The sequence below is a fragment of the Pteropus alecto genome, unplaced genomic scaffold, assembly GCF_000325575.1.
Source record: "Pteropus alecto unplaced genomic scaffold, ASM32557v1 scaffold219, whole genome shotgun sequence".
Taxonomy (NCBI): Eukaryota; Metazoa; Chordata; class Mammalia; order Chiroptera; family Pteropodidae; genus Pteropus; species Pteropus alecto.
The window spans coordinates 999,955-1,023,208 of NW_006443128.1; the positions used below are offsets into that span (position 1 = coordinate 999,955).

The window sequence follows — 23,254 nt, forward strand, 5'->3', positions numbered from 1 at the left end:
ATAGTCTACACATAACTGCTACATTAGTCATGAGATTCACATAGCATTGCATTAATGTTGGTGGTGATGATCACATAATTCTGTGATATTGTCAATAGTGGTATTCAAAATAACCTGTGACATTGTGGACATATTTATTTATATGACTGCAAAGTTGGCTGTGTTATTTAACTCTGCAAAGTTGCTGCTGGTAGTATTCACATGACTGCAATGATCGAGATAGTAATAATCATCCAACTCTGCAATGTTGATCATGTTATTTGTTATTCTGTGAAGTGACTGCAGGTGGTCTTCACATAACCTTGTTGTGGTGGTCATAGTATACACATAACTACAATGGTGTGGTGGTGATGGTATTCGAATGGTGCTATGATATTGGTCATGGTGTTTATATAACCCTGTAGTACTGATTGTGGTAGTCACATAGCTCAGTGGTCATGTTGGTGGCAGTAGTTCTAAAACTATGTCATTGGCCATCTATCCACTTATCTCTGTGACTTTGATCATGGTATCATATAGCCCTGTCATGGTGGTGGCGTTAGCATATATGCAAACTGCAACTGTCGTAGTTGGTAGTTGCATTTACGTGACTTTATGACACTGTTGCTGATGTTATACCCATGATTCTGTGAGGCTGGTCATGGTATTCACACATCATGCTGGTGGTAGAAGTGGTATTCAAATAACTAGGTGTCAGAGGTCGGGTATTTATATGACCCTGCAATGTTAGAGTTGTGTTTATAGATGCTGTGAAATTCATCATGGTATTTCTATAACCCTGCAACATTTGTTGTGGTATTGGCATAAGTGTGCAACATTAGTGGTGCTATTTACATATCTTGTGACAGTGGTGATGGTGTAATTCAGGTAATGCTGTGACTTGGTCATGGTAGTGGCATATCTTGGAGATATGAGTCTGGTTCCAGACCACCACAGTAAAGCAACTATCACAGTAAAGCGAGTCACATGAATTTTTTGGTTTCCCAGTGCATATAAAAATTATGTCTATACTATACTGTAGTCTATTGAGTGTGCAACAGCACATGTCTAAAAAATATATATGCCTTAATTAGCAAATACTTTATTGCTAAAGAATGCTAACCATCATCTGAGTCTTCAGTGAGTCAACCTATTTGCTGGTGGACGGTCTTGCCTGGATGTTGATGAAAACACAATATATGCAAAGCATAAAAACGTGAAGCACAATAAAAGGAAGTTTGCCTATTTTTACACAATTCTATGATGATGGTGGAGTTGGCATTAACATGTCACTATGAGGTAGTGGTGGCGGTATTCATGTAAATCTGTGACTCTCATCAAGATAGTCACATAACTCAACCTCGTTGGGAGTCATGGTATTCACAAAACTGCAATGGAGGTGGCAATATTTGCATAACTATGATGGTAATCATAGTGTTAACATATCTTTGTGACATATTTGGTGATATTCTTCTGGATCTGCCAGGATGGTTGTGGTTTTCAGATAACTCCACACGGTGGTTGTGGTGGTCTTTATATAACTGATAGTATTGGATGTGCTAATCCTTTAACTCTGCAAAGTTGGTCATGGTCTTCATGTGACTCAGTGATGGTAGCAGTGGTATTCATATTACTCATCAGCACTGGTGTGGTCTCTACATAGCACTACGAGGGTGGACATGGTGTTCACACAACTGTGAGGTTGTTGGTTTTAGTTACATAACTTTGTAATGTTGGTGGTGGTGTTAACATGCCTCTTCAAATAGCACTGATTGTACTTCTATAAATATGAGATGATATTGGTGGTATATTCAAATGACTCTGCTATGATGCTTGTGGTGATATTCACATAATTCTACGATGGTCATGGTACTTATATTTCTACAACTCCTCAACGGTTGTTTTGGGATACATGAAATGTTACAACGCTAGTCATATTATTCGCATAACTATGATGATCATCATGGAATTCACAGAACTCTGGTGGATCTATGTTAATATAGCTCTGCAACTTTGGTCATGGTAGTCACAAAACTCTGAGGCTGGATGTGGCATTCAGATAATTCTGTGCTGGTCGTGGCGGTATTAATATAACTGTGATGTTGGTGATTATGGTACTCAAGTATCACTGTACGGTTGTTCGTGATACCCACATAACTGTTATAGTGTTCATGATATTCACATTACTCTGTGGTGGTGGTGGTAGTCACATAACTCTGCAACCTTGGTCATGATTTTCAATAGCTCTGTGATGGTGAGCATGATTTTCAGATAATCTGCAGTATTTATTGTCACATTCACATACCTGTGATGGTGGCTATGGAGTATTACCCTAAGTGTGAGACTATGGATGTGAAATTTGTATAACTCTGCAATGGCGGTGATGGTGGTTTTCATATATCTGAGAGGCAGTGATGTTGCTGTGACACAGCTCTGCCGCTTTGGTCATAGTAATTATTTCGCTTTGTACTGTTGCTGGTGGGGGTACTCACGTAACTCTGGGACATTGTCATGATGTTCACATAACTGTGACAGTGTTGGGTGCAGTAATCTCATAACTGCAAAGTGGGTTATGATCTTCATATATCTTAGCAAGAGTGGTAGAAGTAGTCACATAACCCTGCTGTAGTGATGGCGGCATCCACATAACTTTAATAGTGATGGTAGTATTCATGTAACCTGCACTATTGCTCATAGTCTTCATATGCCTTGTGATGTCACAGTACTTACATATTCTGTCATGTTTGTCGTTGTATCCATATAACTCTGCAATGATGGATGTGGTATTTGCATAAGTCTGTGACTTTGGTGGTGCTGGTAATCACATAGCCCTGAGACATTGGTCCTGGCATTCACAAGCTTGTGGTGTTGGTCGCTATAATCACATGACTCTGAAGTGTTGGTCATTATCGAATTTATATACTCTGCAATATACTCTGCAGTGTTGGTCATGGTATCCACATAGCTGTGACGGTGGTGGTGGTATTTAAATAACTATGATGTGATGGTAGCAGTTTCTCATGACTGTGTAATGGTCGGATGTAAAAGTCACATTTTATGGGTAGAGAGACTTAGGTTTAGAGATGTTTAAAGTTTTGCTTAAAATTACATAACAAGATATGACAGAGCCAGTCTCAAATTCAGGTTTTCTGAATAATTCAAATGCAGCCTTTTCTGTACTACACTGTGAAGTCTCCTCCTGCTAAGTCTAAATTTAAAAGCATTAGTATAAAACATCTGTACCTTCAAACTCCCCAAGGGCCTTGGAACACAATACTGTATTTCTACCATTCCAGTTGTTTATCTATAACTTCAATGATGTCCATATACTCACACACACATGTATACATTTTCATGTGTGAAATTGATAAAAGTTTAACTACAAATGTAGATGTGTAAATTGAACTTCTGAGAATTTATATTAAATAATGCAGAAGAGGGCTCTCTGGTAATCTACAATAAAGCATCTTTGAGGGTAGTCTATAGTTTATTCATAGAATTCAAAATATATTTATTAAATAATAAAATTTAATAATGGCAAGAATGCTGGTATTATATTGTTTTCATACTTTTAAAAAATTATAAACCTCTAGAAGCCTTGTAAAGGAATAGAAATATGATGTAAGATGTTGGGATGTGGTGGTGATTACACAGCAAGTTTAAACAATCATTAATTACACATTTAAGTTTTCTGCATTTTATGACATATAAGTTACACCTTAACAGGAGTTTTTAAAAAATGTACTTTTAAATAAAATGAAAATACTACAGGTTTCAGAAAAGATGATTGCAGTACCAATCTAGGCACTCAGGATTTTCTTACGGTTTGAGTTATTGCTTTTATAGAAATGAGACAAAGCATCACCATGAATATAAAGTTAAACGTGATTTAAGAAATGTGTATGGCTTCTAGCAATACCCTTGATGTTGTTAGGAGGTGTCTCTTCATCTCAGCTCCTGGGGTTCATGATTTATGTTTTTTCTTCTTGCAGTACTTGGGCTGCATAGAAGTTCTACGCTCAATGAGGTCTCTTGACTTCAGTACAAGAACACAAATTACCAGGTAAGCCTTTTTGAAAATAGACTCCTGGGATTTTACTTTGGAAAGGAATGCCCCTTGAGTGCTGGAGGCTGGGGGCAGACCCATTGGATTTCAAGGCTTCCACGTATTCATCCACGTTTGTGACATGTGTCTCCTGACATAGCACCTTGAAGAACACGCCCCTCCTTCCAAGCACTTTTTGTAACTGAGCTGCAGAGTGCTTATGCCTTTCTTTTAATAAAGGGAACTCTAATACCAGAATGATACTTAAACTTTGCTGAACTGTTCTTTTTAAAAAGAAAACCAACATGTAAGGGGAAAATGTCCATCGGTATACGTGGAAATTAAAATGAATAGAATTGGAAGTAGAAATGTTAATGGGAGTAGTAATTTAAAAAGCAGACTAATCCTTTTAAGGTATCAGTGACTTTGAACAGGTTTATATATTCTTCAACATCAACTAGATTCTAAACTTCTTGAGTGCCAGTTCTGTATTTAAGCATTGTTTTTATGAAATTCATAGCCTGACATAGTTTACACATTTAGGAAAAAATGCCAATTTCAAGTCATCTTGAAGAGAAGGACTGGAAAGCTAGGACTGAGTCTGTCAAAAGCTGCATTTCCATCCGTGCGTGAGGAGCTTATGTTGCTATGGCAGTTGTGGAATTGTTTTATCTAAATTGTGACCTCAGAAAATGCCTCATTTATTCCACTCAAATTGCTGGATTGTATATCTTTGGGTTAGCAAGCCAAAGTCTAAAGAATGAGATTTAGAAAGCAATTATATATAGTAATTAGCTGCTAAATAATGTACGTGTCTCAATTCTGTGTTTTAAGTACCACGAGATAACTATTCTTCCTCACTGAAGAAATTTGTGTTCAGAAGAGTTGATGTTCCTCTTTTCTCTAAATCTCCTCAGGACACACATACACGGTGTAAACCCACCAACATTCATTATCTCCACATATTTGTAGAAAATGGTTTATGAAAATTGTCAAGGCCAAAGAATGGTATTTTGAACGGAGAACATTTAAAAGAAAAGTTTGAACATTTGCTTAGTCATTCATTCTTCTTGCCCATGAAAAGGCATGTGCAGTGCAGCACCTGTGGGAAGAGTACTCTGCCATGTTCCTTGGAGAATACTGGAACCTATGACAGTGTTCACCTTCTCCTGTGTGATGAAGGTTGTTTTTAAAGAGAATTATTGACGAATTCCCTTAATAGATACTAGAACTTCTGAGATGATAAAGTCATTTCAATTCTCCTGATATATTCATTGAGCATTTACTGCTGGCTGTGCATGTGCAGTGTGCTGGCCATCGTGGGTTGTCCTGCTTAGCCAGGCCTCCCGGTTTGGGGGAGAAAGATGCATATGCAGATGATTGAGGGGCATGTTAGAGGCACAGACCATGTTGTGCCTGTCAGGATGGGTGATGGGTGGGGGGATAGTGAACCATCCCAGTGCTCCCTTGGATGAGGGTCTTAGCACTCTTTGGAGTAGAACCCAAATGGGCAGATGTGATAATTACATTGCAAAGAGGCAGCCTTCTTTAGTGTTTTCTCTGTCTTGTTGTCTGAGTTCATATTCAGCATAGTGGATGCAAGATCCCACTTTTCAGAGAAAAAGGGAGTATCCATGAGTGTGAGAAAAAACTAATGTCATATAGATGGTGGTCTTGGCACATGCTGCTTTTCTGGGTCAGCTTGCTGGTGGGGTACAGAGAGGAACTTAGAGATATGGTATTTGTGAAAGTCTGCCCAGAGATGCACTCCAGATGAAGAAATAGCCTCTGAAGAAGGAAATAGCTTCCCCACATGCTCTTCATTGCCAAACCAGCATGGCTTACTCTCTAATGTGTCCGGCATGCAGTACAGTTTTGGAATGTGGCATTGGATACCTCCCCGTACCCTGTAGATTCACATAACTATTGCAGGCTATCAGAAATCCCATTGCCAAGAATCATGAAACTTGACTATTTTGGTGTTTTCCATATTTGCTCCACTGGCTGACAGAAACTGCCCTACTCCCTCCCTACCGCCAGGACCACTTCATGGTCTGTGAAAACCCCTTGGAAACCTCCACTCTCCCTGACACCACACTGGGCAACCCCTGAGGGTCTCAGGTCTGTGTTATCCTGGGTAGGTGGGGGTCCCAAAGAGGGAAGACCCTGCTTCCCAGTGGGGGGATAGTCAGAGACCTCTGTTTTCATCTTAGTTAGGCCATTGGGTTTTCACATGAGATTACCGTGGCCAACAATGCTGGACAACCACTGCTCTAGAGACCGGCCTACCCTGGCCTGAGCTTGACCATCAGGTAATCACACCATGCATCTCCCTGAGAAATCCTGTCATGTGACTACTTTCAGCTTGCACTGGGGGATAGGTTCAACTGTGTTTACAGTAAGAGGATTCAGGGGAGACCATGCTCTCTGAGACCTGGAAAGCAGCCTGTCGGGCTACCCTACACAATGTACCATTGGTCACTGGACTAGCACAGCCTTACCTTCTTTCCTCTTTCCTTTGATTTTGTCATCTGCTCATTTTTATTTTATTTATTGTGTTAAGTATTTTCTATTGTTGGAAGTCATATTAGGCCATTTTTAGAACATGAAAGTCTATAGGTATATATACAATTAAGCCCAGAGTATTCAACGAGATGTCTTTCTCCAACAGTAAGTGCAAAATTTGACATGTATTTTTGGTTCTAAATGACCTCAGCTGACTACCTACATTGCTTGGGTTTGTCAGATAATGGCCAAGTTTACTTTCCACTCAGGATGTGTAGACTTGTACTTAGCCAAGAGTGGCCTTGCTACACTTCCAGAGTGAGCTCAGGAGATGTATGATACATCATTCAAGGCCCAACATAAACCCACTTTTTCCAAATTGTAGAGAGTGAACAACCGAATCTGATTTAGGTATTTTTTAAAATTTATTTATAAGTTGTCATAGTTTCAATGGGCCCCCAAGATTCTGCTTTGACCCAGACCTTCATCAGCACTGCCCCTAGCATTCTACTTGGCCTATACACACCTGAGAGTTCTGCTTCAGAATTGGGATATTTTGAAAATTCTCCAGAAATATACTTAAAATTTCTTTAGGTTGAAAACCAAAGTCAAAACTTGTAACAGGAAACTATCTTTCTTTCGAGAAAGTATTGCCCTTTTCTTCTTATTCAGTGTATTGCTGGGGTCTTGGGAAACTTATTGCTGATGTCACATGTATGTTGAAGTTCAGAGACACTGGCCACAGTCTCTCACAGTACTACAGCAAACGGTACAGTTTAAGTGAACATGGGATCAGCCATCAGCCAGTGAGCGGGACTGAGTAGTGTCATGCTAGAATCTTTTGTCTGATGTTTCACACAAGGGATATATGTCTACTTGATATTGGTCTGAGAGTTCTGGGCAGTTGACAGCTACAGGGCCTTGAGTTTGAACAAAATAGTAAGCATGTCCTTGGTGATATGAAAGAGAAGGAGCAGCAGCTGGAGACATGGCGTTCTGCATTGTGGGTGCCTGTGATGCCATGAACATGGTGCCTGGCTTGCATGGAGGCACCCGTCTTCATCCTTAAGGAGGGCAGCCATATGACCTCAGTGCAACTTCCCCATGCTGCTTACCCTCTCCTCTCCGAGTCGACCTGGAAGGCTCGGTAACACTTCTGCAGTCTCTTCTGGCTTCCAACATCCTATATATGCTCTCAAAAGATATCCAAGGTAAAAACTTTCACTGCACAAGCCTTCAGCTTCATCGCATCCTGGGCACCCTCATCTGTGTGCATCCATCCAGCTCCTGTGCATTTTCTCTCATGTGCATAAAGGCCTCCCTGAGATCGCACGCCCTGGTTGGACTTCCTGCAAGAGAGGGGCTGAGCAGGCTGCGTGTGGGCACCCTGACCTCCTCCACTCATGCCACAGCCACCCAGACCACTTCACCATCTGCCACCAACATGTCTGTGTCACACCATGTCATCACAAGTTCATGGGGGATCGGAGCAGTGTACATAGTGTGGTGTGGGGAAAGGCCACATTTACTAACAATGTATTTGTGTTGTTTATAGAGGCTTTCCTATCCTCGGGACACTGCTCAGGCTACGAGGAGCTATGGTGGCAGAAGAGGGATGTGCAGAAGAGGGGCAGGTAAGGTGGTGGGCTCCTTGACCTTGGGAGGAGCTGCAAATGGTCCAGGGAATGATACCCCTCTGCTTGGTGGAATGACAGAAACCCTTGGGAGGTGGAGATCTAGATATCTTTTGTTCAGGTGTGGGGCCATTGTTTCCTCTCAGAGAACATGAACTCGAGGTGCTGCACCCAATGGGCAGAACTTCGATTCTGTCACTTTCTCACTTCGCGACTCTAGAGGAAGTCATTTGGGAGGGCCCTTATTTGAAAATCATGATGTTGGTGGTGTTAAGATGTGGGCTTTGCACCTGGCATGTGACATAGAACACAGGCTGACTTTGCTAAATGCCTTGATACTCCACAGATCTCATCTTTCCAGTTCGACTACTTCATTATGATATCCCAGAGTTCCTTTTTCACTAGAAAATTAACACTTCCAATGTTGATTTAAGGTCAGCATGTCAGGAAAAAGAGCAAGTCTGTAAAAATCTTCCATGAGGCTCGTTGATTCTCAGAATTAGAAAAGAGAGCAGTGGCATGAGCAGTCTGCCCACCCACCTCTGTGTTTCTGGGCAATGCAAGAAGGCTAACTTGTGATTTTAACCTCATTGGCTCCTTCTAAATTTACTTGTTCTGAACATGTTTCTCAGGTTGAGCCTCTTGCAGCCTTGCACCCCCAGAGGGGCGAGGCCTGGCAGGGAGGGAGTTAGTGTTTTCTCAGTTTAGAATTCTTTTTGAAAACACCAGCTTGCCTACGTGCAAACGCATCTGAGCTTTGGATAAAGTAGGCTGAGTTCTTCTGCTTCACTTCTATATTGTTACTTGGGCTTTAACACCAACCAGAATAGTTTTGTGCCCCTGTGGTGTCTCCTTCATTGGTGTTTGTGTGCAGGAATGTGCTAGACACAGGGGTGTGTGGATACAGGTACCCAGAGAGCCATGGCCTAGGAGAGAGATTCAGAGTCTCAAGGCAGAGGGACAGGTGTTCAGTACAGGTGAAAAGTATCATGAAAACACAGGAGAGGATCCCTGGGGCATGGGCAAGCCTGGAAGGACTTCCTTGGGGAAGGAGCATTTTAGCCCAGGCCGGATTTCTACCCCCACCACATGGCACATTGAAAGAAATATGAGACTGAGGCAATTACTTCCACTTGGGCTTCACAGGGGTGTGTGGAATGTGGGTAGAGTCACTCCTGAAAACCCTTAACCAGCCCCATGCAGGTTCTGCCTGTCCGACTCTGTGCAGTAATTCTAATGCATGCAAAGGGTGGGAGCCTGAGCCAGACTCAGGGAAGGAATGTGGCCACAGTCTGCACCAAGGTCTGGTCCAAGCTAGGTGCCTTTAGGATACAGGGAGGGCCTTGGGGCATGGAATCTGCTTTCCCACAGGCATCACTCTGTGCTCAAAATGCATCTGTAGCACAGAGTGGGAGCGGAATCAGGGAGCAGGGAAAGGGATCCTTGTATCACCAGATTACCGACAGAGGGCTTGTTCAAGAGCAGGGTCCCGCCCTTACACTGGCTTAATCCCTGCAGGATGTGCCTCAGAGTTCTCCCTTGGAGGCGCGGAAATGCTGGTGTGTTTGCCCACTGACTGCGCCCCGCTAAATTAAGTTAAATTAAGGATTGCCCTGGGTAGGGCAGAGCTTCATGCTTTGGGGTGCCCAGAGCGGGCTGAGGATGCTGGAGAAATCTCTATCAATGCAGTGGACTGGCTGAACTCATGAAGCATCAAAGCCCTTGGCCCTTGGGTCTGTGTGTCTGAACTGGAGTTTTCAGTCGAGGCTCCTATGAACAGCTGTCCTGATCTGGTCTTTGAACAGCAGGCCCCTGACCTCTCAAAGCAGAGCCCTTAGTACAGGGGGTGGGGGCTCCTAATCTAGCAGGCGAGTAAAGGGATCTTTGGTTGCCAGCTTGGCACGAACTCTTACCAGAGGAGCACATCCCACCCCCTCATTCCCTCTCCAGAGTGAGGCTCCTTACCCACAGATAGGGATGAAGCCCCCACCAGAGGCCTGTTGAGAGTCTTAGAAATGAGACTTGCCAAGTCTCATTCGGCTGCAAACTGGGGCTGCACCTGGCACATAGTAGGTGTTCAACAAATCTGGATAGGGTTATTATTATGAATTTAATTCTTCAGTTCAAAAAAGCTCTTTCCATTCTATAATATAATAGTACTTACTGATTGCTATTATCACTAATTATCAGTATCAACCAATTTGATCCAGGGTTTTTTGTCTAGCTGTAAAGAAAGATTGGTTTGATATAAGAAACTGAAGTTATTGAAGACGATAAAATATTTGGTAATGTGGGATTAATTTTCACTTAAGCCAGTATGGTCTAGTATTTCATTTTATGTTCTTGCTTTGCCAATTGCTAATAATAATATTGAGTACTTACTATGATCCAGGCGTTCATTAAGCATGTCATTTATTCATTCAACAAATATTTATTGATCACATACCATGTCCAGTCACTGTTTAGATATTAAGAATAAGATACTACATAAGAACTTGCCTTCTATTGAAGGAAGAAAGCGAAAACAAACACAAACATATACAAAAGAAGGATGTTAAGGTAAACCATATGAATTGGTCATTTTTGTAGTTAGAAGTGATCAAATGTTGGGAATTGAATAGTAATTTCAGATAGAGATAAGAGCATGCAGAATCTCTTCTCAGGAAACCTGGGAGGAAAGTTGTGTGCATTTTGGAGATGAGAAAACTAAGGATCAGAACGTATATGTAAATTGTCGAAGACCACACAGCTTGGAAGTGGCAAAACTGAGAATTGAACCAGAGCAATCAGGACCCAGAGTCTGTGATCATAAGTAGCATTTGCTGCTGCTTGAATGAGAGGATGCCTCCTTCAGGAAGCTGCGAATGCTAGCCAACCCTGACGCACAATGGGTGGGTGGGCACCACTGGGAGGTGGGAATCCCCCGTTAATTACTGAGTGCCCTTTCTGACCAGTGGATTGATGGCCTTGAGCAGGGCACAAAGGGAATGAACACAAACTCAGGGTCTGTGGAGGCACTCAGTGTCTGATGGGGATGATTGGGACAGATGCACCTAAGGAAAGGGGTCTGTTATAGACGGTGTGGGCTCTGCAAGGACTGTGCTGCTCCCGTTATGTTTACTCTGTTCATCCTGGGAATGCTCATTTGTGCTTCAGCAACTCACCATTGAATTTCACTAAATAATAGAGGAAATGTAATAAAAGTGTTCTTAACAAAAATTTTCATATGAATAGTTTATTCAAAGGACAAGGCCCTCATCACCTCAACTAGCTTGAATTGAGCTAGTGGAATAGAGTGGGAAGGGGTACGATGGCAGGGGAGGAACGAAGGAAGATGAGCCTAATGGGAGTGGCATGAGATGAGGTGGGCTGGGGTGAGGTGGAAGGAGCTGAGTGGAAAGGATGAGATGCCATCTTCCTTTCCAAGAGGTCAGGGACAGGTCTGTCTTCCTTTTTCTTGCCTTATACATCTGAATAAACCAGCCTGATTCTTCTTTTCCCCCCACGTGGTAAATACAGACATCATTCTATTTCCTCATTTCTCCTTTTCTTTTTAAGCATTGGTTAACACTATGTCAGGATTGTCCCATCATAATTTTTTGACCAGCTGACAATGGATCAGGTACAATTTAAGTAGCTATTTCTACCAGCAATGATATTTATTGCCCAAGGGCATGGAAACTTCCAACCATGGGGCCTAGTCCTGGTAACGTAGTTAAGAAGACCTTCCTAGACAGTCTCCTGGGCATGAGTGTCAGGGTCAGCTGGGCATGCCCAAGGCCTAGGCTGTCCCCGAGGTGACCCTGATATTATCTTTGGATGATGGCAATAGGAACAGAAGGTCTTTGTCTTTCCTCTACCGTATCACAGAAGAAGGACAGGACTTCTTACCTAATCTGGATTCCACTGTAGTATGAATTTCTTTAAGAACCCAACAGAATGGGCAGAAGGGGCTACAGGGATTATTTGTATTCTATCAGTGCTCTGATCTGGGACAGGGTTCCCAAAGTTTTAATACACACACAGATCTTCTTATTTTCTAGAGCAGTGGTTCTCAAACTTGGACATACATCAGAATCACCTGGTAAGCTTGTTACAACAGATGGCTAGGCCCAACCCCCAGAGTTTCTGATTTAGTGGGTCTGGGGTTAGGGCAAGAATATGCCTTTCTAAAAAGTTTTCAGGGGCTACTGATGCTGCCCCTGTCCAGGTACCATACTTTGAGAAGCAGTGTTCCAGAGATCTATTTTTCACTTCTGAACCTTTTGCCACTACCATCTATGAAACCACAACTTTGAAAACGAGTCCATTTATTATTTTCAAGTGGTCCTACTCATCCAAAAATTTTTAAAATGAAGAGCATAGACAATTTGGTGGCTTAGAATGGTTTAAATAGAATCCATAAGATGACTACGTGGCATTTATTCCATACTCTCCTTAAGGACCATCTGGCATGGTGTGTATTTATAATCTTCCTGCCAGAAGCACATTTGTGTAAGAATGTACCTCTCTGATTGCTCCTTTTCTGTCTTATTCTCTGAGTTCACTTACCCCCCAAATACATCATTTCATAAGGATTTCTTTGCCCTCGCAGAAGGCAGCCTAGCATTGCAGGCCCTGGAGTCAGATTATCTGGGCTTCTGCTGGGCTGAACAACTTTCCAGCTACGTGATCTTGTGTAAGTAACTTAAGTTCTCTGGGTCTCAGTTTCCCCATCTTTAAAATAGGAATCAAAATTGTGCCTCCTTCATAGGATTGAGAAGTAATTGAGTTAATATCTGAAGAGCACTTTATATGCTCTCTACTACATGAGAGGGCTCAAGATATAGTAGCTAATATTGATATTTCTATTTTTATTATATCCTCTTCTTGTTGATAATCTCATTGCTTTAAATAATACTTCTAGGTGTGTAAGTTATACATCTATATCTGTACCTGTATCTTCTCAAGTTCAGCCCTGTGTTCATAGCAGCTGACTGGACCTGTGTCTTTTTGCAGATACTCAGTCAGTTGTCAAGTCCCGAGTGACCTATCTCTGTCTCTCTGTTCTGTTTATTGTCCATCATTCTCACCTCCATTACCACAGTTGAGTGCAGCTCACATCTCCTTATATGTTTGTCATAAGTGCAATGTATACATCTCCCAAACTAGAAACTGCAGAGTCAGTCTTATCTCATTCTCCCTTGTTTAATTACCAATGCTGGTTGGTTTTCCCTTGGAAACTTCACATGTAATTTCCCTTCTTTTATCCAGTCTCTCTCTCCTTCAATTCTGCTAATCAGTTAATGTGCCTGAAACATATTATACCCCACTTAGCTTCATGGTTTATCTATTACCTGCAGAATACAATGAAAAAATTTAATGTATTATTCAGTGATCTACTTGACCCGCCTCAGCATACTTTTGCAAATATATTTCCCATAACTCCCCACAATTCCACCTTTTCACAGTCACACTGGCTTACATAGTACCCCATTCTCCTGGTCCACTATCCATACCTCAAGACCAAATATTCCACCACAGAAGTATTTATTAGATTTTGCCCTAAGCCCTAAGACTACTTTGTCTGAATTGCTCTGCAGGCTTTTACCTCATTGCACATTGTATTGGACTTGTAAAGACACAGATCATATTTCATCTACTATAAAATATCATCTACTGTAAAAAGTACTTCATTATTTTATAGTCACTAAACAAAAAAGCACTGTGTGATGCAATGCTTTCATATCACTTAGAACCAATTTTTAAAATGTGACGCAATGTTTTCATATCACTGAGAACCAATTTTTATATATTAGGAAAGCTATTTTGGATTTTTGCAGACTCAGATTTATACCATTATAACACTTGTACATCTGTTAAAAGGAAAATATAAGCAATATGAAATAGTAGTCTTAAAAATTTCTTCTAAATGTGAGTCTGAATATAGTGAATCATTTCTTGACTCAGAATCATTGCTATCCATGTTTTTTTCCCCCTAAGATTTATTGTCCTTTACACCATTTAAAGAGCATTGGAAATGAATGAAATTGGAATCAGAAAAAGAATAGAAAAATATTTGAAACCAGATTTGTTTTTTAAAATGATCACTAAAATTGATAAACTGTTAGTTAGACTAATTAAGAAAAGAGAGAAAATTCAAATCGTCAATAACAAGAATGAAGGAGGGGACATTATACAGATACTACAGACACTGAAAGGATAATAAGGGAATATTTTGAACAATTTTATGCCAACAAATTGCATAACTTGGAGGAAATAGACAAAATTTCTTGAAAGCTGCAACTACCAAAGTGGCTAAAAAGAAAAAATAGATAATCCGAATAGGCCTATATCTATTAAAGAAATTAAATTTATAGTAAAACAAATAATAATAATAAAAATAAAACCTTCAAACAGAGAAAACTCTAGAACTACGTGGTTTCACTGGTGAATTCTACCAAACATTTAAGGAAGAAATAACACCAATTATCCACAATCTTGTCCAGAAAATAGGAAGGAAGTCTTCCTGCTTCATTTTATGAGGCCAATATTATCTTGATAGCAAAACCAGACAAAGGTATTACAAACAAACAAACAAACAAACAAACAAACATGAACCTAGTAAAAAGCCTCATGAACTTAGACACAAAACCTTAACAATGCAGTAGCAAATTGGATCCAGCAATACATCATACACTGGAGGGGTTACCCAACGGTCGTAAGGTTGGTTCAACATTAAAAAAAATCAATGTAATTCCCCATAACAGCAAAGTTATATGAAAATTTCAATAGATGCAGAAAAGACTTTGACAAAATTTGACATATGTTTATGATAAAAACTCTTGGCACACTAGAAATAAAAGGAAACTTAATTTGATAATAGGACATCCACAAACAATCTAAAGCTAAAATTATGGTTAATGGTGAAAAACTGAGTACATTCTCTCTAATATCAGGAACAGGCAAGTTTTCACAACTCTTATTCAGCATCATACTAGTGATTTTAGTCAGTGCAGTAAGACAAGGGAAAAAAAGCCATACAAACTGGACAGGCAGAAATAAAACTGTATTTATTTGCAGATAACATAATCATCTACATAGAAAATCTTGAAGCATCTACATAAAAGCTACAAGAACTAATAGTGAGTTTAACAAGTTTGCAGAATACAATTAATACAAATATCAATTGTATTTTTTTATTTATTATTATTTATGCCTACAGCACCTAGTCTTCCTAGGTGGTCTCCCATTGAAGTACTAACCAGGCCCAACCCTGCTTAGCTTCCAAGATCAGACATCGGGCTTGTTCAGACAGCTGGCATGGCTGTAAACCATGGACTGTGGCTCCATTGGGGCGTGAACCTGGGACCTTCTGTGTGTAAAGCAGACATGCTAACTGCTAGACTATGGAACCACATCCTCAACTGTATTTTTATATACTAGCAAGATCAATTGGAAAATGAAATTTTAAAAAGATAATTTACAATATCATAAAAACACGAAATAGTATAGAATTGAACAAAATATGTGTAAGATTTATATGCAAAAACTATGAAACACTGATTAGAGAAATTAAAGAAGATCTAAATAAGTGGAGAAATACACTGTGTTCATAGATTAAAAGTCTCAGTATTGTTAAAATATCAAATCTTTCCACATTGATCTAATACAATTCCAATCAAAGTCCCAGTAGACTTTTTGTAGAAATTAACAAGCTGATTCTTCAATGTATATAGAGTAATCAAAGACCTAGAATAGCCAAAACAATTTTGGAAAAGCAATACAAAGAGAACTCCCACTATAAACTTATAATAATCAATATAGTGTGGTGTCAGCATAAGGACATAAAGACAGACATGTAGAGTCTAGAGACATATCCACATGTAATAGTCAATTTATTTTTGACTAAAGTGCCAAGATAACTTAGTGAAAAAAAGATGATTTTTTCAACAAATGCTGCTGAGACAATTGAATATCTACCCATAGAAGCCAAGAACAACAAACTTCTATCGCCATATACAAAAGTAAACTTGAAACACCTCTTAGACCTGAATCCAAATGTTAAAACTGTGTAATTTCTAGAATAAAATAAATAAGATAGTCTTTGTAATTTAGGGTTAGGCAAAGATTTCTTAGGACACAAAAAGCACAAACCAGAAAAGAAAAGGACAAATTTGTTTAATCAAAGTTAAAAATTTTCTCTTCGAAAGACATTATTAAAAAATGAAAGACAAACCACTGACTGGGCAAAAATATTTACAAAACACTTATCTGATAAAGGACTTATATCTGGAACATAGAAAGAATTCTATGCAACAAACCAATTTAATAACAAGTCTTTGCAACAAACCAGTTTAACACAGACAAAAATGATGTGAACAGTACTTCACCAAAGAAGAGATATGAATAGAAAAAAGTACATGAAAAGAAGTTAAACATCATCAGTCATTACAGAAATGCAAATTAAAGCCAAGTTGAGATAACACTACACATCTACTGGAATGAGAAACAAAATAAAACAAAACACCCTGACAATACCAAAGGCTGGCCATGATGTGGAAGAGCAGCTGAAACTCTCAGACATGGCTCTTGGGCATGCAAAATAGTACAGTCACTATGGAAAACAGTTTGACAATTTCTTATATAAAGTTTGTTGCTTACCATATGACCCAACAATCCCATCTTTTTTTTTCAGATAATAAAAACATATCACACAACATGCAAAATCCTGTACATAAATGTTTATAGCAACTTTATTCATAATTGCCTCACATTGGGAATAAACCAAATACATATCTATCGGAGAACAGGCAGACCAATTGTATGTCAGTATAATAGAACATTACTCAGCAATAAAGAGGAACAAAATCTTTACAAAAATATTTTGTAGTTATTATGCTGTACATTATCTTATAACTGGAAGTTTGTACTCTTTGATTACATTTACCCATTTCCCCCGCCCTATTACCATCCCTGCCTCTGGCAACCCCAATCTACTGTTTCAATGAGTTTGATTTTTTTTTTTAGACTCTACCTATAAATGATATCATACAGTATTTGTCTTTCTCTGTCTGACTTATAATGCCCTTGAGATCCATCCATGTTGTTGCAAATGGCAGAATTTCCCTCTTTTTTATAATGCTGTAGTGAACATGGGAATGCAGGTAGCTCTTCGACATAGTGACTTCATTTTCTTTGGAAATATACCCAGAAGTGGAATTGCTGGATCAGATGATAGGCCTACTTTTAATTTTTTTGAGGAAACTCTATATTGTTTTCCATAGTGGCTGTACCAGTTTACATTCCCACCAACAGTATACAAGAGTTCCCTTTTCTCCACATCCTTTTCTCCACATCCTCGCCAATAGTTAGCTCTTATCTTTTTGATGACAGCCATTCTAACAGGTGTGAGGTGGTATCTCATTGTGCTTTTGATTTGTATTTTCCTGATGATTAGTAATGTTGAGCACCTTTTCATGTACCCATTGGCCATTCGTATGTCTGGAAATATGTCTATTTGGATCTTCTGCCCATTTTTAAATTGGATTTTTTTTTTTTTGCTATTAGTTTATGAATTCTTTGCATATTTTTGGAAATTAACTCATCAGACATATGATTTGCAAGTATTTTCTCCTCTTCTGTAGGTTGCCTTTTAATTTTGTTGATGGTTTCCTTTGCTGTTCAGAAACTTTTTAGTTTGCTGTAGTCCCACTTGTTTATTTTTGCTTTTATTATCTTTGCTTTTGGTGTCAAACCAAAAAATCATTGTCAAAACCAATGTCGAGAAGTTTACCCTTCCTATTTTTCCTTCTAGGAGTTCTGGTTTCAGGTCTTATGTTCAAGTCTTTAATCCATTTTGAGTTGTTTTTTTATCGATGGTGTGAGATAAGGGTCCAGTTTCATTCTTCTGCATGTGGCTATCCAGTTTTCCCGACATCATTTATTAAAGAGATTATACTTTCTCTATTGTATTTTCTTAGCTCCCTTGTCATAAATTAATTGACATATATAGGTAAGTTTATATCTGAGGTCTATAGTCTGTTCCATTGATCTGCGTGTTTGTTTTTATGCCTATACTATACTGTTTTGATTACTTTAGCTTTCTAATAGCGTTCGAAATCAAGAAGTGTGATGCCAACAGCTTCCTTTTTCTTAAGATTGCTTTGGTTATTTGGAATCTTTTCTGGTTCCATACAAATTTTAGGATTGTCTTTTTCTATTTTTGTGACAATGCCACTGGAATTTTGAGAGCAATTGTATTGATTCTGTAGATTCTTTTGGGTAGTATAGACATTTTAACAATATTCTTCTAATCCATGAGCATGGAGTATCTTTCCATATATTTGTACTTTCTTTAGTTTCTTCATCAATGTCTTATAGTTTTCAGTGTGCATATCTTTCACCTCTGGGTAAATTTATTCTTAGGTATTTTATTCTTTTCTATGAAATTAGAAATGAGGTTTTTTCTTAATTTTGCTTTCTGATAGTTCATTCTTAGTGTATAGAAACACAATTAATTTCGGATATTCTACAACTTACTAAATTTGTTTATTAGCTCTAAGAGTTTTTTTAGTGGAATCTTTAGCATTTTCTACATACAATATGTGATCTGCAAATACATAGTTTTACTTTTTCTTTTCTAATTTGGATACCTTTTATTTCTTCTTCTTACCTACTTATTCTGGATTGGACTTCCAGTACTATGTTGAATAAAAGCGGCAAGAATGAGCATCCTTGTCTTGTTCCTGATCTTAGAGGAAACGCTTTCAGATTTTCACCATTGAGTATGATGTTAGCTGTGGGCTTCTCATCTATATCCACTATCATGTTGAAGTACATTCCCTCTATAACCAGTTTGTTGAGAGTTTCTATCATGAATGGATGTTGAATTTTGTGAAATGCATTTTTGCATCTATTGAAATGATCATATGATTTTTATTCTCCATTTTGTTAATGTGGTGTATCACATTGATTGATATGCAGATGTTGAGCCATCTTTGCATCCCTCAAATAAAACTCACTTGATTGTGGTGTATGATCCTTTTAATGTATTGTTCTAAAAATATCAATTAAATCCATCTGGTCTAATGTGTCATTTAAGGCCTCTGTATCCTTATTGATTTTCTGTCTGGATGATCTATCTATTGATGTCAATGATGTGTTAAAGTCCTCTACTATTATTGTATTACTGGCAATCTTTTCTTCTATTTCTGTCAATATTTGCTTTATATATTTAGGTATTCCTTTGTTGGATGTGTAAATGTTTACAAGTATTATATCCTCCTATAGATTGATCCCATTATTATGAAATCTTTTTGTCTCGTGTTATAGCCTTTGTTTGAGAGTTTATTACGTCTGATATAAGTATTGCTACCCCAGCTTTTTTTTTCATTTTCATTTGCATGAAATATCTTTTTTCATCCCTTTTCTTTCAATCTGTACGTGTCTTTTGAACTGAAGTGGGTCTCTTGTAGGCAGCATATCTATGGATCTTGTTTTCTTATTCATCCACCCCATGTCTTTTGATTATAGCATTTAATCTATTTATATTTGAAGTAATTGTTGATAGGTATATAGTTATTGACATTTTATTATTTATATTTTTGATCTTTTTATTTTCTTCTTCCTCTTAAAGAGGTTCCTTTAACATTTCTTATAATACTAGCTGAGTGGTGATGAAATCATTTGCCTCTTTTTTTTGTCTGAGAACACCAAGTAATTAATGTGCGCTTATTGGTTCAACATTGGAGTGTACAAAAGCTGTGTAACCTGCCACCATAAACCCAACACCATTAAATATTTTAAAATACCACATTTAAACTCTCAAATGGGCTCTTTACACATTTGAACATCTCTGAAACCTGGATGTACCTTGTATTTAGTCATGTTTTAAACTCTTCTTGCCAGGCAGGCAGTAGTTGTGTATTTACTGTCATGGCCGAACATGCGAACATCTTATTGTTGTTCATGTCAGCTCAAGTAAATGACTTTGCTTCTCAATAATCAGTCTACCAACTATTTAAAGGAACATGAATTCTCATTGTTGGCGAAATTCTTCCCCTACACCTTCTGGAAAGGCCAAGCATTAAAGCTTGCTGAATGGGCTTCAGTGGCTTAATGGAAATACTGAAATAATTGTGGAGCATTCTTTTGAAAAACTGCTGTGTCACCTACACTCTTGATGGCTCAGAGGATGATATTGCATAGAAACGCTTAGATACCAACAACTAAATCAAAAAGTGATTCAGAAAATGTTGAAACCAGAATGCAAAGAAGTGGGAGGAATATTTTAACCTATTTATTTCACTTGCCTATTTCTTTTTATGCATGCAGAAGAGTGGTATATAATAAAAATCTAGTCATTACTACATCTAAAAGAGTTCTTTAAAAATTTAAAAGAAAAATGTGGTAAAGTACTGTGTTATATTTTAATTTATTTAGTTGTGGGACATCATTATGATCTATTTTACAATCAGTTGCATCCTCAATTTGACTAAATATAACATTTCCTTCACTTTTTCTATGCATTTTCAAATATTTTATATGATTCTAAATTAATAGAAAAGGTGTTAGTATAGGACAAAGAGATCCTGCGAGTCCAATTTTTTCTGAACCATTTGAAAATATATTGGAGATATTGTGCCTCTTTAACCCTAACTACGTAAGTGTGTACTTCCTGAGGACAATGACATTTCCTTACATACCCACAGCACAGTGAACTTCGACATTGATTAAACACTATTACCTAATCTACAGTCATATCCACATTTCATCAGTTGTCCCAGTAATGTCCTCCATAGCTATTTTTGCCCAGTCCAAAATTCCACCCATGATCACACATTGCATTTAGTTGTCACATCTCTTTGAGCTTCTTTAAGCTGGATCTGTTCGCCGGCCTTTCTTTGTCTTTCCTGACATTGACATTTATTGAGTTATTTTGTAAAATGTCCCTCAATTCTAATTTGTCTGTTGCTTTCCCCTGATTCACTTCAGGTTCTAAATTTCTGGCCATAAACCATAGCAATTGTTGTGTCCCTCTCAGTGTTTGATATTAGGAGGTGCATGATGTCACTGAGTCTCAATATTGATGACTTTGATGACTTAGTTAGGTGATGTAGTTTTCATATGCATTGTTGATACAAGTGTTCAGATTGTATATAAAAGGTTATAGTCATTTTTCGTCCTTTAAAATCATAAGCATTCTCTCATCATTACAAACTCTTAATATTTATTGTTCATTATTGAAAAAGAATGAAGTCTAAAATGTCTAAATGCAACTGATTGTAAAAGGAGTTGAGCCAAGTTGTTTTGTAAACTTGGTTTGAGTTTCCTTGAATTCTCGATGAGGCATCTCATGTTCCACAAAAGTGGCAGGCCATCCTTGGAGCTTGTGGCCTGGCACGCAAAAGATGCTTAATAAATGTTTGTTGAAATCTTAAATTTCCAGGAATTCAGAGAAATGACTGAAAATTAAGCATCAGAAAAAGCAAATTGCTAATAGTGACAGCCCAGAAGGTATGATTAATGAGACAAACTCAGTGACATTAAATGATTTCCTTCCTTTCTGCCTCGAGGACCTTTTCTCAGAAAATTAGTGCAGGTTTATCTGCTGAGCAACAAGGAAGTCACTCATTTTAGAAGACACAGCTTCCTTTGTTTGAGTATCGTTTTTTCTTATAATGTCCTTTTTCTTCATGTTTTTATTTACTACTTATAACCTGGAAAAAATAAGACTTGTTGGATTAAGTTCAAGATTAACAGTTTATGACGCCTTTTTAAAAAAAGCTTTTAAAGACTGGGAAGCAAATTCAGTTAGCCCATCTGTAAGTCCCTGTAATTTAGTTCAATGCACTTTAGTACCTAAAATATCAAATAAGAGAGACATGTTATTGAATGGTGAGTCTGACTGTGTCTCCTCCTCTGGGGGACATGGTTAGTGGCTGATGTTCTTTTAAGAGAATGAACCCTTTTTTCCATGTCGCCTACTGTTTACCCAGCTACAGACTGATGTTCTTGCTCTGGCACATACCCTCAGGACCCAGGGTCCCTGCAGTGCCCCATCTGGTGAAGCTTCTAATTCCACCTACGCCACTGAGCTGGGAGCACCTGGGCCAGAAAGCTGCTCCCTGCTGCCTGGTGCAATTTCCTTGGCACTCTTGTAAGACTCTGCTCACTCTTCCTCATGATGTCTACTGTTTCAACAAGCAATCTTCACTTCCTCAGGTCTGAGTCTAGCAGGATAAGCCTTGCATAGGTGACTGCTGGACCTCTTGTCCCATCTTTGTTTGTGCTGGTGATGGCAGCTGGCAAATGGCTCCTGGGGATTTGGTTTTCAGACTCTGAGAGGAGGTGTCTGCAGTACCAGCAAACCCTCCTTGCTGCCTGTGGCCACCAGAGGCCCAGTCTGTCCTTACCTGCTTTCCTTTTCAACCTTCTTGGGACCTGCAGGACAACCAGGTGACAGTGAAAGTGTGGTGGTGTTATTATACTTGCAGCCTATACACTGGGTGCTCCCTGAGTGTGCACTGAGCAGGGCGCAGGCATTTACTTCAGCAATTTTAAAGTGAGCCCACCTTCCTCAGACACCTTTCTATTGTGTAAATAACTCATCCTTGGGCTGCTCCTGAGAGAACATGTACAGTTGTACATTTACTGTTACTGCTGGTGGCCAGGGTCCTGCGGATCTGGTCCTGTATAGGAGAAAAAAATAGTCTCTACACCAGACTATTATTGACATTTGGGGCTGGGTCATGCTTTCTTGTGGGGGGTTTTCCTGTGCATTTTAGGATGTTTAGCAGCCCCTGAACCTCTATTCAGTAGGTGCACCCACCCAACATTGTGACAACCAAAACTGTCTTTAGACTTTGCCCAGTGTCCTGTGGGTTAGTGCCACTGCTCTAATCCACACACCTTAAAACTGAATTCTATTTCATTTTCAAAGTCATAAACACATGCCCACTCGAGAAATTCTAGCAAACAAAGTACAAAAAAAAGGGAAGGGAGGTTTTCCCTTAATTTATCACATACTTGCAATCACACTTTATGCAAAGTTTTGTTTCTTCCATTTGTCTTTAAATGTAATATTAAGTAACCAGGTTCACATGTTAAT

The 23,254-nt window shown here is 38.8% G+C and overlaps 1 protein-coding gene across 1 annotated transcript in view; it reads left to right on the forward strand.

Annotated features, from left to right (window-relative positions):
- The window catches only part of SHC3 (SHC adaptor protein 3), a gene marked incomplete at its 5' end in the record, with an annotated part of 154,034 nt that overhangs the window by 30,849 nt on the left and 99,931 nt on the right, over nt 1-23,254 (forward strand). The window contains one exon of the mRNA XM_025040786.1: nt 3,972-4,042. Within this exon, the coding sequence (XP_024896554.1) occupies nt 3,972-4,042 (71 nt within the window). The remainder of the gene's footprint in view (nt 1-3,971; nt 4,043-23,254) is intronic.